Source organism: Malus domestica, chromosome 15, assembly GCF_042453785.1.
Source record: "Malus domestica chromosome 15, GDT2T_hap1".
NCBI classification, from domain to species: Eukaryota; Viridiplantae; Streptophyta; class Magnoliopsida; order Rosales; family Rosaceae; genus Malus; species Malus domestica.
Window position 1 is genome coordinate 24707006 of NC_091675.1, and position 15077 is coordinate 24722082.

The 15077-nt window shown below is 38.3% G+C and overlaps 1 protein-coding gene across 4 annotated transcripts; it reads right to left on the reverse strand.

Annotated features, from left to right (window-relative positions):
• Window positions 1-1370: 1370 nt before the first annotated feature.
• On the reverse strand, window positions 1371-14865 carry LOC103431587 (uncharacterized). Of its 4 annotated transcripts, none has more exons than XM_029093809.2 (4): window positions 14641-14865; window positions 11801-13302; window positions 9116-11194; window positions 1371-1893 (listed from the first exon to the last, which is right to left on the reverse strand). In XM_029093809.2, exons 2-4 carry the CDS (start codon window positions 13040-13042, stop codon window positions 1762-1764), a joined length of 3453 nt encoding a protein of 1150 aa, XP_028949642.2. In that variant the 5' UTR covers window positions 13043-13302; window positions 14641-14865; the 3' UTR covers window positions 1371-1761. The 4 variants fall into 4 exon arrangements, with proteins under 4 accessions (XP_028949642.2, XP_028949640.2, XP_070669839.1 ...); XM_029093807.2 differs by having other exon boundaries at window positions 11801-13619; XM_070813738.1 differs by lacking the exon at window positions 1371-1893 and having other exon boundaries at window positions 9053-11194.
• Between the last annotated feature and the right edge of the window lie 212 nt (window positions 14866-15077).

The following is a 15077-nucleotide window of genomic DNA, read 5'->3' on the forward strand; positions in this document are numbered from 1 at the left end:
ACTTGCACTTTTGTCTTAATACTTCTATCAATTTCCACAAGTAACTCATCTCTGGAAGTCATATGGTTACTGTGCGCACTGTCTATATACCAGGCATCACTCACAGTCTTCACTTCAGTTGATTGCTTAACCATAAACAGATTTCCATGTTCTCCCATTTTATTTGCGAAGTTCTTTTGTTCTACCACTTTGTTTGCAAAATTTCCTTGCTGGACATTCTTGTTGAGATTACAAACTCTGGCAATATGACCAAGTTTCCCACACTTGTGACATTTAATCTTCCCTTTTAACCAACATTTTCCATAGTGAAGTTTATCACAATATTTACAAGCACCTCCAGAGTTATTTGCTTCATTTCTGACACCCGGAGTGAACTTGTTAGTCCACTGCTTCCCTTTGAACTTGAAGTTCTTCTGAGATTTCGATCCACCAGTATTGGTAAACTGATTACCAACTTTACTGTTCTTAGATGAAATATCTAAGCTAGAAAATGCAGGTTCAGTGCTATTGTCTTCATGCCTAGTTAATCTTAATTCATACCCTTTCAGGATGGCAACCACATCTTGTGCATCAATTACATCAATATCTTTAGTATTTTCAATAACAGAAGCAATACTATCATATGATTTAGGTAAACTGATCAACAACTTTTGCACAATTCTTTGATTACTAAGATCTTCACCATAACTTTTCATCTGATTTATCAAATCAAACAACCTGGCTAAATATGCAGCTAGAGATTCACTTTCACCCATACGAGTATATTCAAAATCACGACGAAGACCTTGTAATTTCACAGATCATACCTGTTTATCTCCTACGAACTTTTGCTTCAGAATATCCCAAGCTGCCTTCGCAGTTTCTAGAGTTGCAATCTGTGGAAAAATTTGATCCGACACTGCTCCTTGAATGATTCCAAGAGCCCTCGCATCCTTGACCAAATTTTCATGATGCAATTTCATCTCCGCCTCTGCTATCTCACCTTCCGCCTTCGCTAGAGGTAGAAAACCCATTTCAACAATGCTCCATAGCTCGTGAGATCGGAAAATTGTTTTCATTCGAATTTGCCAGAAATCGAAATTCTCTCCGTTGAATATCGGAGCGCGAAGCTCTCCTCCCCCAGATCCAGCCATGTTAGACTAAGATTTCACTTCTCACTCTCACTGACTTTCTCTGCAACGAAATGTTGCTAGAACAAACCCTCACAAAATCTACGCCCAGAAAATCAAACCCAATTTGGCTCTGAGGCCATGTTAGTGTAAAAACAAACTTTAACCTTCCCTGTGAGCTGTGACTCCCAGGTACGTTCTGTATTATGGAATAAAAACTGTTTACACCAATGAAGAAGATGATGCAGTGAGAGAAAGAGATGAAGAATGCAGAGAATATGACTCTACAAATGATTTCACTGTTTCATTCCACTGAGAGTGGGTGAGGAAAAGTCACACTCCTCTTAATTGCAATTACAATTTAAACTTGGCAATATTCAAAATTACATCCAACCAATCCTAGTCATCCATCTTACATCCTATGAGATGAAGGCACATATACACTCACTTGTTTAAGACCTATGAGACTTAATACGAAAGCATACACACAATCCTAGCAATATGAGCTAGAAACCAACTGCCACATCAGATCACAATTTACACACTAACATTAGGCAGCCACTATAATGTGAAAATTACAACAATCGTTGCAGGAGACGCATAGGAACAGCAGTTGCATGCACTGAAAACTGTGAATGTAAAGTTGCAATCTTCATACCGAAATGTCTGCCAAAAAAACTACGCCTGTGTTTGGGGCATGCATGGACAAGTGACTAGACTGTTCGATCGATGACATCCACGGGAAAATGCAAACACCAGAGTGAATATTACAGAAGGTAAAAACCTGTTTGTCAATGTCACAATAATGGTAGGAGAGGACATAAGAAAAAGGAATTTGCTAGTAGGATTTTATGGGTGTGCTAAACGAACGAAAAAGCAAGAGCATATTTGATATATCACTCCAACCACCGAGACATCACCTTCCACACTACCCAGTACTAATTGTCAAACCATCAAAGAGATGGCCAAAAGTCCACTTTTAATAAGACTAATATTGTCTCTAACTTGTTAATTACCAATTGCACAGTCTAACAGGCATTGATTTTTATCACAAAAACCCTTGATATTAGTTATAGTGGGATTATGATATTTAAACTCTTCTTTTTCTATGTCTTTACCCGATGTGGGATTTTTCAACACACTCCCTAACGTGGAACCCAATTAGTGAGTCACACGTCGGAGATCCACACATTGACAACCACGTGGAGTCAAGTAAAGTCACCCAACATGCAAGGCCAAGGGACCCACCTATCATGTGGTAGTACAAACCCCCTCCCTAACTCTAATACCATGTCAAATTATCAGAGAGGAACCGAAGGCCCACTTCTAATAATGTCAGTATTGTCCCCAACTTGTTAATTACAACTAGGGGTGGTTCGGTATGGGATCCCATACCGAAACCCTTGTCCCGATTCCCAAACCGAAATTTTCGGGAATCCCAATTTCAATACTGATCCCAAACCAAATTTTCGGGAATCCCAATTTTCCGGAACCCCGAAATAGTTTCGGGATTTCGGGACAAATCGGGAATCCCAAAATGGTTTTGGGCTTTTGGACTAAAATTTGACATATTATGCTTTTGGGCTAAAATTCAACCTTTTATATTGAAAAATTGACATATAGGCAGACTCAATCTACCAATTTGTTTCTACTAATCTGTGCACACAAATCTGCCAATCAAATGGCAAGGCCCAGTTAGTCTCTGCCTATTTGTTTCTGCCTATTCAAAAGCAATCTGCCAATCTGAAACGTTAATATGTGCTTGAGTAAACTAGTGCAATTATCTATAATCATGCCAGTCCCCAAAATTACGTCTAAAACGTTAATATATGCTTGAGTAAACTTCTGTACATATATAATATAAATATTATAGATAGATGTAAAGTTTTCTCAAGCAAATTGTAACTTATAATCTATCCATGTATCCATCTATCAATCTCCCGTGTTTATTCTGCATCTATGTATCCATCTATCAATCTTCTGTGATTTAAAAATTCTGAATATGTTCCGCTATCTATCTTAGGGCTCCTTCCTGTATACGGTCCATCATCGATTTCCAATGCTCCTTCAGTATTTCAATTTTCACTATTGTAGTTAGATGATGTTCCCCTTAAAGATGTGCTCCTATATATTTAGAAATTAAATAATATATATATTTTTTATTTTTTTTCGGTTCGGTTTGGGAATACCGAAATCCCAAAAACTTGAGACCAATTCCCGTACTGAAATTTCGGGATCGGTTTGGTATTGGATACTGAAATTTTCGGGAATTTCGGTTTGGTTTCGGGAATTTTTCGGTTCGGTTTGAGATTTTTGGGATTTTTTTCCAACCCTAATTACAACCTGCACAGTCCCATGGCCTCAATTAAAGTGGGGTTAGAATGTTTTTTTTTAAGTCAAGTAAGATATCTTTCATTACATTAAAAACTAGTATAATGCCCAAAAAGAACCAAGTGAACAAGTACAGTTAAAGTAAAAGGCCCAAGCAAAATGAGAGTGGCAACTCAAGATGCAACATCGTCATATCCTCGGGGAAAGCCAAACTCCGAATCGAGAAAGTAGACACCAGATCAAAATCCCTTTCACGAATCCCTGCAAATATATACAAAGTATCTTATGGGTGTAAAGTGAGGCTAGGGGTATATAAAATACCCAACACAACACTTGGCCTCGATAGGGATCCGACATGCCGGTTGGGGGAGGGAAAGTGAGGAAGGGAAGTGGATCTGATATCCAATTTCTGATCGGAGCCTACAAATCCGAACACATGTAGGATGAGGATGAACCATCACCGCTAGGGAGGGAGGAGGGAAAATTAAAAGACATAAAACAGTAAAAGCAAACGAAAAACGCGAGATAAGGAGCATGAAACCCAAATCTGAGACAAGCTCAATGGAGTTAGGATATTTTAACCATTATTTTTCTCTGTCTCTGGGAAGTGGATATGATATCCAATTTCAGATCGGAGCCTGCAAATTTGACCACATGGTGGGATGAGGATGAACCATCACAGCTAGGGAGGAGGGAAAATTAAAAGACATAAAGAAGTAAAAGCAAGCAAAAAACGCGAGATAAGGAGCGTGAAACCCAAATATGAGACAAGCTCAATGGAGTTAGGATATTTAAACCATTATTTTTCTGTCTCTGCTAGATGTGGCTGTTTCAACACCCATTACTAATCTTTGTGTATAGAATCCAAGGTCCAACATCACAGAATGGAGACATTTCCATCCCATAGCAAATATTTATTTAACGGGCTTCGCTTCACTTAAAACATGTTTACTTCAGTGAAGTAAAGCCCGTTAGATAAGTATTTGTAACACACATAAATGTAAGAATATGATCTGAGATACTGTTTGGACCTAAAATTACACTATCGGCCCGAGTAATCGAGGCCGTTGGATGAGCATAATTTTAAACAGTTGGACAACAAAGTGGTTGAAATTATTTTCAATTATTATTGAGAAATAATATTGTGATTTTATCATAATAATTATTTTCTAATAATATATTGAATTATCTATAGCATAGTTGGGTAATAAAGTCGTGGTGATTTGATCAATGCGATGCGATTTAATACTGCTGCAATTTTGTGGAAAAATCTTGAAAAGAGTCCGAGTATGGCAGGAAGATGATCAAGTTCAAAGACTAATCAGATAATGAAGATTGCATGCACAAATATAAATGTGATGGAAGATAATGATTATATTTTTGGTAAAAGGCATGGTGAAGGAAGATAATGATTACATCTATGGCTGCAAACGGGTTTGCACAAATAATAAGGGAGCATTCTATGGTTGCCATGTGGAATAATGGGATAAAGGAAAATCATGGTCTTGGATAATGATGACACAAGGAGCCTAAGTTGGCTAGAACATTTTCTATGGTGTTTTGATAAAGCATGGCTACTGATGGGTTTTTGATGAAAAGAGGCCTAGGTGGTCTAGAAATGTGATGTGATAAGCCTAGATGGACTTTTATTAGGTTTGAAAAGTCTTGGAACAAATCCCACAGCTCAGTTTGAAGGATATGCCTTGGTTTCTGAGTGATGTGGATCAATTTCAATTCCACGAATTAGAGTTGCAGTGGAACTCTGCAAAATTATCTGGCCATGCTAAGCAACGATACGTCCCTATAAATACAGAGGCACTGTGCAACGAAAAAAGCCCCCTCCAATTCAACACACAACTGCCCTGCGTAAAACCTCGCTCTACGCGAAACATCTCATCAACTTTTGAAATTTTTATTTTTATTTTTCTGCCAACACATCTTCAGTTTGGATAAACAACATTGTGAAGGCAACTGGCGAACATCTTCAGTTTGGATAAACAGCACTGTTGCCATAGAATCAGCTGACCCCGAAGCACCTTCAGTTTGGATAAACAGCACTGTGTCGAGATCGATTGGTTATCTATCCAAGTCTCAGTCGAGAGGGATTTTCGAATCCTTATTGGCAGAGGTCATCTCATTAGCCTTTTCGGCAAAGTGAGGTGTTACGAATTACTAGGCTCGGCACATTGAACGCCGAGTTGTTTATGATTGGTTTTCACAAGTAGGTTTTAGAGTTAGTCTAGTGTCGATTCGGCGTGCTTATACTTTCACGAATATAATCACCGTGACCGAATCCGGCGTCGACGATTTGTGAACTTCGCAGAATTAGCAGCCTTGTCTTTAGGCTCTAGAATCCAAAGGCCGAGACATGTTCCTTCCTCGGTCGCAGTCGCAAAATCAAGAAGTCAATTGCGCGCCCAACGCAACATCAACACATTTGACTCATTGACTGAGCTCGGCCGACGAGTTGGCATGCCCCGTATCAACCGAATGATGTAGTTAGCTCATTAGTTACTCGACCTGTGCGCCACGTAGGTTTGGTAGTTTTTAAGGTCAACAGATACATATGGATGACAACTATTCTATTCTCTTGCTCCTCAAAAGCCCAAAATGTTGTTGTATATCCAAGTAATTGAAATTAGGCTCACATTCTTCTTTTTGCTAATCCATTGATTAAAATCCTATTCATTTTCAATTTTTGATCAAGATCCTTGAATATTAATAACATCATTAATTATTTGAAATAATAAAATATTTTTTTTTAAATATATTCCTTTAGTGTTAAAAATGTTACAATTAGTATATTTATATTTATGACTAAATTTTTTATCATATATTTTTATTTTTAGTTTGTACCTATTTTTAATTTGTACCATTTTTTTTCATTTTTAATTTGTACCCATATATTAGTTTCTTTTTGTGCCCATATTTTGTAAAGTTTTATTTGTGTTTATACCCATGTGTATACTGAAACATCCCACATCGCCCAGGGAAGTGGATCCTCTAAGCCTTATATGTATATTTCAATCTCTACCTAGCTTAAGGTCTTTTGGGAGCTCACTGACTTTGGGTTCTATCGGAACTCCGAAGTTGAACGAGTAGCGCGCGAGAGCAATCCCATGATGGGTGACCTACTGGGAAGTTTTCGTGCGAGTTTCTAGAAACAAAACCGTGGGGGCGTGGTCGGGGCCCAAAGCGGACAATATCGTGCTACGGTGGAATCGAGTCCAGGATGTGGTGGGGACCCGGGCCAGGATGTGACAATTTGGTATCAAAGTCTAACCCTGGTCGTAACATGCCGACGAGGACGTCAAGCCCCTAAGGGACGTGGATTGTAACATCCCACATCGTCCAGAGAAGTGGATCCTCTAAGCCTTATATGTATATTCCAATCTCTACCTAGCATAAAGCCTTTTAAGAGCTCACTAGCTTTGGGTTCCATCGGAACCCCGAAGTTAAGCGAGTAGCACGCGAGAGCAATCCCATGATGGATGACCTACTAGGAAGTTCTCATGTGAGTTCCTAGAAACAAAACCGTGAGGGCATGGTCGGGGCTCAAAGCAGACAATATCGTGCTACGATGGAGTCGAGTCCGGGATGTTGTGGGGGCCTGGGCCGGGATGTGACATATACCGTCACGTGACATTATATATTTAATCAATGATAGAAAAATTACATATGGTATATTTATGTTTTATGCCTAAATTTTGTATCATATATTTATATTTTTAGTTTGTACCCACTTTTAATTTGCAACATTTTTTTCAATTTGTAGTATTTTCTTTTAGCGACTATATTTTTTAAAAATTCATTTGTACTCATAATTTTTTTATCTTTTATCTGTACCCTAATTTATTTATAATGTACCCATTCTTCTTTATTAATGTACCACTTTGTTTTGCCATTTATTATTTCTTATTTTTACATAGTTTTTATCCATTTATTCAATCAAAATGATTGAATTTTTTTATTGTAACCGTTTCTAACATTATTATAATGTAACCGTTTCTAATTGTAACCATTTATTTTAAATTTACAGGATTATAAATTTCTTATGTGAAATGTACCAATTTTTTTAACACTACGGATACATTCTTTTGCCATTTATTATTTCTTATTTTTACATAGTTTTTATCCATTTATTCAATCAAAATGTTTGAATTTTTTTTATTGTAACCGTTTCTAATAGTATTATAATGAGAGATTTTAAATTTATAGGATTATAAATCTTATAAAATATCAAACAATTAATATAAAAACTATAAAAATATAAATATTAATTGTAATATAATGAGGTGTACAAAGTCAAGGGACTTTGATCAAACCTTGAATATCATTAAGGTTTTAGTCAAAGAATGTTAAGGATTAGGGACCACATCCAAAGGGGCCCTTGAATATTTCACAAATTGTCTATCGAAAAAGGTACTAATTCGAGTAATTTCACGAACCGATAGACCGCAGAAGTTCACATTCTTCTTGCATTAATCTTTCTGAATATTACAATCAAGCTCATATAAACAAGGAGCAGTCGTTTAGCAAACTGTTAACAGAGTAACATATTCAAGAGTTGTACTCGATAAAGTTTCGGCAAACCCATGCCTGTGTGTAGGGATGGGCAATGGTTATGCGGGCGCGTAACCGCGGTTAATTTACCCATAACCGTTTATGCTCATACCCGCATAACCGTTTACCCGTTGGGTAATTGCCTAAACGGTTATATCCATACCCATAACCATTTATAAACGGTTAACCATACCCATAACCGCATACCCATTTAACCGTAACCGTTTAATACCCGTTTACCCATTTACCCTTTTTAACCCATTTATCCTTTTTTTTTTTACCATAACCCATTTTTCACCCGTCTACATGTTTTTTAACAACTTAAAAATTTAAAAAAAAAATTGTCATAATATTAATCCCTCCAAGGATTTTCTAGCTTCTGCTTGTTGTTTGCCTTGTGTTGGCTTTCTGTTTGGTTGGCTTCTTAGCCCAGGTTCTGTTGTTCCAGTTTTCAAAAAAAAAAAAAAAAAGAAAAAAAAAAAAAAAAAAGAAAGATGCAGTATTCAAATTGAAGAGAGATGATTGTTGGGTTAATAACCCAATTTTCCATCCCCTGTCAAACAGCCCCGTATGTGTTTGTGTGTGTATATATATATATATATATATATTCTCATCCCCTGTCAAACAGGCTGTGTGTCATTAATAGTGAGAGACTCGAAAACGTTTACATATCCTGCTAGCAAATTCTTGTTTCCTAAAAACAAACTCGAATAAGTTTCTGCAACATGTCATTTGCATACTGTACATGTTACATAAAGCTTATTGTTCAGAGTGATCCGTTGATCCCTTTTCATCTTTTTACCTCATTGGTAGTGTTGAATGTATATTTTCATCTTTACTTTTTCTACATTTTGATAAGTTCAGTGTATAACAGCTAATGGTGGTCGTTGTAATTCCTAGGCCATGTTAAACCATTCGTTGTTTACAGCATAGGCTACTTTTTTCAGTTTCATATTAACGTATGACAACAGTACGGACTCCTATGTTGCTTATGAATGAAGAAAACTACAGACAAGCAGACCTAAAGAGAGATCCGAAAGCAGAGAAATATGATAACTTATTTGGGATTTTTTTTTTTTTCGTCATTAACCATCTTGATGGAAAAAACTTACAGATCTCGGTGGAGACTTTGCCATGAGGATTTGTGGACCCTTTACAAAGAAGCTATTGGAGTCGCTTTCTGTAGTGCTGGAGGTCATAGAAGCGACATCCTTTGACCTACCCGTCAACTTTAGCCTAGGAAAATGATCACCCCAGATATCATATGTATATTCATCCCCAAGCCGAGCCTTTTCTTCTTCAGCACTTTTCCGATCAGAGAGTTTGGACCCAGGGGCTCTAACATGCGGAGAAATAGGGGATGTTGAAGCCAGATAAGAGGAAGAGCATACCAAATTAGGTGCAGGCCTACTGGAACCAGGAATGGTGGCAGAAGGCAATAAAACAGTTCTGGCCGCAGGTTTTCTTGGTGCTGGTGGTTGCACTTGAGAAGCAAAAGTTGGGTGGTTATTGCAATATTTTATAGAAACCTCCGGCTGTGACAAGTTTGCCTTAGAAGCAGATTTAAAAACATGACTCTTCCGGAAGTGTTGTTGAGCCACTTGAGTAAATGGATTTCTGGCCTCAACAGCTTGGCCCACATCAGGAGATAGCGGCCACGTCTGTTTTGGTATTACAGATGAGACTGGAGACAAGGGTGATGAAGGTGTAGAATTTCCACTTTGACTACTTGAAACTTCAAAAAGTCCTGTGAATTTTGCACCGGCACCCTTTCTCTTCTTACGCCTTCTACCCTTTTCCTGTCCAGTTTTGACTGTGAGGTTACCAGGTTGGGATGCTTCTAGTTCATTGGGATTCTCAACTGACACAGATTTAGAAGTCAATGAGAAAGCCATGGCTTTGTTCTTTGTCGTATCTGACAAATAATTAGTTTGTTCATGACCCTGTAGCATTTGATCTGCATGTTGAGCAAATTTTTCCCGCTCTGAGGCCCCAGCCTGGTCATCGGGATATCTACCAACAGATGATGCCTGCATTGAGGTTTTATCTTCCCGAACTGATCTTAGCAAACTGTTTATCTCACCAGACACAGAAAATCTACTGTCTCTATAATTATGCGCATGAGATGATTTTCCTGAACTACTTTTAGAAGTAACCAAGGAACTTTTTCCGCTCGTGTACAAACAATCATCGGAACAAAAGGCAGGCACCTGGGGTAATATATACCAAAATACTAGAAACATCAAGGAGACAACCAGAAATACTGCTGAAGAGTATTTTTTGACGCGCATCCAGACCATTGATTTCTTGCATATATTGATCATACGCAAAGGAATGCTTGCCTTCATGGGGATCACCAGAATACCAGAATTCACGGCCAGCTCAAGATCCCGTTGTACCAAGGCTGCAGAAAAATCAGTCAGGTACGATATCAGAAGTTTTGCTGATTCTCCAGGTTCAAGAGTAAAACCTTTGCAAGTTTGTACCATAAACCCATCCATCCCACACTCTTTTCCAGAAACTGTGATTCTTCTAATCTCCAGAGGAAAGTCTCCTGTATTCTTAGCATAGAGCTGCCTTGATAATGGCTGTATACAAGAATGAGTGACGTTTTCCATGCGAAACATGTCTGGAGGAGAAAAGTCAAGAGGAATTTGTAAGCTGAGGTTGAATTCTACACTCTGAACAGGCTCAGACTCTTCAAGAAGAAGCAAGGATAGCAACCCTCCAGATCCCCTCAGAGATAACCACTCCACACCAGATAGATTGTTTCTTATCAGGGCCGAACTTCTCCAATCACATCGATTTGAAGGGTGAAACAATACTGGTCCAAGAGATGCTCTACCATTGGGTTGAACATAAGCCTCTGTTTGTGCATTTTCTGCTATTGAGAACCCATACCTACTTGGAGAAGTGGATTCATTACAAACCATGCTACCCAATGAAGGAGGCTGTGTAAGACCATCCGCACTCTTACATCGGTCAATAATCTCCCCTGAGTTCAGTATAAGCTGCATCACTACCGGCGCTTGGCTAGGATTCTTTACAGTGATCCATTTAGAGTTATGACTTCCTACCTGAAGCATTGGGAAGAATACCTCATGATCAGTGAGCACAGACACGCCACTTCTGGTATCTTGAGATTTCCATTTTCGTAGCACCAACTCATCTGCCTCTGCTGTCTCCGTTGCCTTCATGTATAGGATCACATTAACATTTTGGTTACTATGGATGTTCATGTTTGTGGGTAAAAAAAAAAACACGTTATATAATTGGTTATGGATAGTTCATGTCTAAAAAATCTCAAACAACACAAAAAAGAGTTAATCAGTTATGGATAGTTCATGGCTAAATAACCTCGAACACCACAAAAAAGAGTTAAACTGATTCAGAAATATACGGCACAATAACAGCCATAGTAACAAGCATGCTCTACCTTTAGGCAATAAAATTGTAGAGACAGGCATGCAATCTTTTATAACTCTTTTAAAGCTATTTGATCAATGGAGTGGACACCTGCTGACTCCAGTGCCTTGAAGATGAGGAACCTTGAAAGAAATATACTTTTTGCAAATAACTAAGGAGCATGCATGTTTGATACTAATAAATGAAAGGGAACGTTCTTGATCACTTAGTCAAAAGACAAAGAGACACTTAGTCAAAAGACAAAGAGACAACAAACAAAGGCACGGCAAGCTGTATACAGCAATCAAACTTCGAAAGCTAATCCAGTTTCACACAAAAATGAGAATACACACACACACAAACATACACAGAGAGAGGTAAAATCTGCCTACCATGATCGGTAATGGCAACTGCATGTCACTTTCAGAGAACTCTGTCTGCATATCACCCGATTCACTCCTTTCAGACTGATGTTCATATTCAATGGTGGAATCATTCCAATGTCTTGTACAAATATGAATAAAATCCTGGCAAGGAATTTCAATCTGAGAGCTACTTGAGTCATTTGTCTGTATAAGTAACTTACATTGTCCATCTAATTTGACAAGTGGCTCAGTACAAGCAACAACAGCAACATATGTGTCGCTGCCAGGGAAAAGTAGTAAGCCTTCAATGTACTTAATCTGCAAGGTTCTACCATCCGCAACTTCAGTAATCTCAAGAAGTCTCAAAAGGTAAGTAGCAGAATTCTTCAGAGATATAGCAACAGCAGTTTCATTGGCAGAATAGGGGACCAAAACCTCAAGAGATGCCGAGATAGGTACTTCAAGATCATCATTCATTGCTGTTCCATCCACTTCAGCCTCAAAGGGAAGCATAACAGTATCAGACTTGTCCTCAGAAGGCCTTAGCAACTGCATACAAATTGCACCATAAATTCTTCCTTTCGATTCAATTGAGAAGTCTATTTCTATGATAGTTTCACTGCTGTGTGGACCAATCTCCCAGTTCATAAGGGGCCTCATGGCCAGAAGAGGCAAACCAACTTGTCCAGTACTCACAACCAGACGTTCTTTAACACTCAGCAACCCAAGTTCATCGGAACCTTGAAGTTTCTCAGTACTACATATTGCCTCTGCATGATGGGAAGTATGCTCCAGAGACACTGATATCCATGCTGTAACTTCCTTCACGTTGAAAATTTGATCAAAGGAGTTAAACAACGACAAATTCTTACTCCACCTTCCCCTGGAAGAAACATCCATGTCCAATAAAGGATGAATCCCATAAGGAGACTCTATGGCAAAACCTTTCGCCTGAACCAAGAAACCACCTGAGCTTGTCTGCAAAATTAGACGAGCAGAGGACAAGCCCAACCATCTAGGTAAAAATACAAAACAAATTGAAGCTGTTTCACCAGGTCCTAACTTAGTCTCGCTAAAGTTGCAAGGATAGAATTGCATGTCAGTACTGAATGGTTCATAAACATGTAAAATGGTGTCATTGCATGTATTTGCCACAGTTAAGAAAGCTAACGATGGAAAATTCATATACTTTTGTCCCCAATCCAATACTGCAGGGCTAATTTCTACATAGGGTGAGGGGGAACCAGTGAAAGAACTAAATTTGGTCATCTCAGTGTTCTTGTTTGGCCTAAAATTTGTGCTCTTCTGATAAAGTAAAGGTCCGCTACAAGAAGAAAGATCGTTTTGATTAGAGCTATCAGCTTGAATGGATGACAACTCATTAGTAGCCTCTTTGGAGTTCAGAGAACAAGAAACAATCCCTCCATTAAATAACTTAAATATGCCATTGTCTGATGACCAACTTTTGTTATTTGCCAACTTGCTATCTTCGGTTGATCCTATAGATGATATATCATCAGACTGATCCCCTGAAACTCCAAAATCAGCCACTTTGAGTTTATGCTCTAAGAAACCAGGTAATGTTGACGGAAAGCAGAATAAACGGGAGCTAGTACAAATCTTATCAAGATTGAAGTGGGTTCTTGGAACTCCACAGCCCAAACTGGTGTCACCGAGAAAATTATCCGCAAAAGCCACATTCAAATTATCTCCATATGATCCACAAGAATCATATTCCGATAATATCTCACCATTCCCAGAGCATTGTCTATATGTAGTGAGGTAAAAGAGGGTGCATGCTAAAACCATAAGTAAACGGAATGCTTTGGTTGCATGCGACAATCCCCTGAACATTGAGCAGCACAGATAACATCACAAAATTACAATTTAACATGTACGGAAAATATTTACAGAACTTGATAACTTTGTATGCAACGAGGCCTTTAACTGCTAAAATTTTCCATCACAAATAATAAAACAGAGATAACCAAACCACTAAGACAATTACGAAATGCAGGTGGGCCAAGCAAATCATCATTTACTTTACGTTTTTAACATTTGATTACCAACATTTTCTCAGCAGCCAAACGGAGTCAAAGTTATACAAACATGTTTTCTGAGCAGCCAAACAGAGTCAAAAGTCATACAACCCGGCTGGGGCCAAACTTCTTTCTGTGTTTTTAAAACAAATTACAAACCAAGCGGAGAAAAATATGAGAACAAAATAGAAAGTAGGTCCCGTATTTAATTTCAAGTTAATAAAACCAAAAATCCATCCTTTTAAAGCTTCAAATAATTATTACCCATTTATGTACACAGAAGCAAAGGGGGCAGTCGCTACATTTTGCAGAAAACTTAATAGCTCCAACAAGTTTCGAAATTTCTAAACTTCACCATTAATAGCTAAAGCTTTCCAAACTAACAACGAAACGCAGGCGATAATCGAAATCCCGAAAACCCGCCATCGCTCTAATACCACTTAGAGAAAAAATTTAATCCGATAAACTCATCGAAACTACGACCCAGCTCAAAATATAAAAGATTAAAAATTAACAAAAAATTATTTATCAGACTATACGAAACCACGACTCAGACGGAACAGGAAAGAAGAAAAAAGCAAAACAATCGGAACCAAACGACGTCGGAAATGGAAACCAGAGAGTCATTTATCAGACTATCGGAGTTCCAAAAACGCCAAAAAGGTGTAAAATTTTCAACAATCCAGAATCCGAGAAGGAAAAGACAGGCGATGACAAGAAAGTAAGGCAGAAAATTCAAAACATTAAATAAAAAATAGATTTTTTTTCTGAAAACACGCTTATTGTAAACATCGAAAGCGAAAAGAAATGGTGGAAGAGTATTTTTACCGGAGGTTGACGACGGCGAGCTGGCGGCCTTGAGCCGTGACTGTTAGGGTTTTGGACTCCATGGGTGAGCAGGAGAGCGGAAGAAGAACATGCAAAGGTTTGTCAGCAGAATTTTTTATTGGGGGTTTTGGTTGTTCAGAGGAGAGTATGTGTACGGTTTAGAGGAGGAGCAGCGACACAAGAGCACCTGATATGACATATGAGCGATGACTGGCCACAGAGTCCACTGAGGACCAACAAAACCACAGATATCAGGCGCTGGACGGGATGGATTTACCAAAGTGCCCACGTGGGTCCACTGTGAAGTTTTTCTTTGACTGAAAATTACTCGGGATGGATTTACAGTTTGATTATTTTTTGTTGCAGGCAAATTACAATATAACACGTGCATGTACAAATTATTTATAAATTTTAGTAAGTGTGCACTATTTATAGGA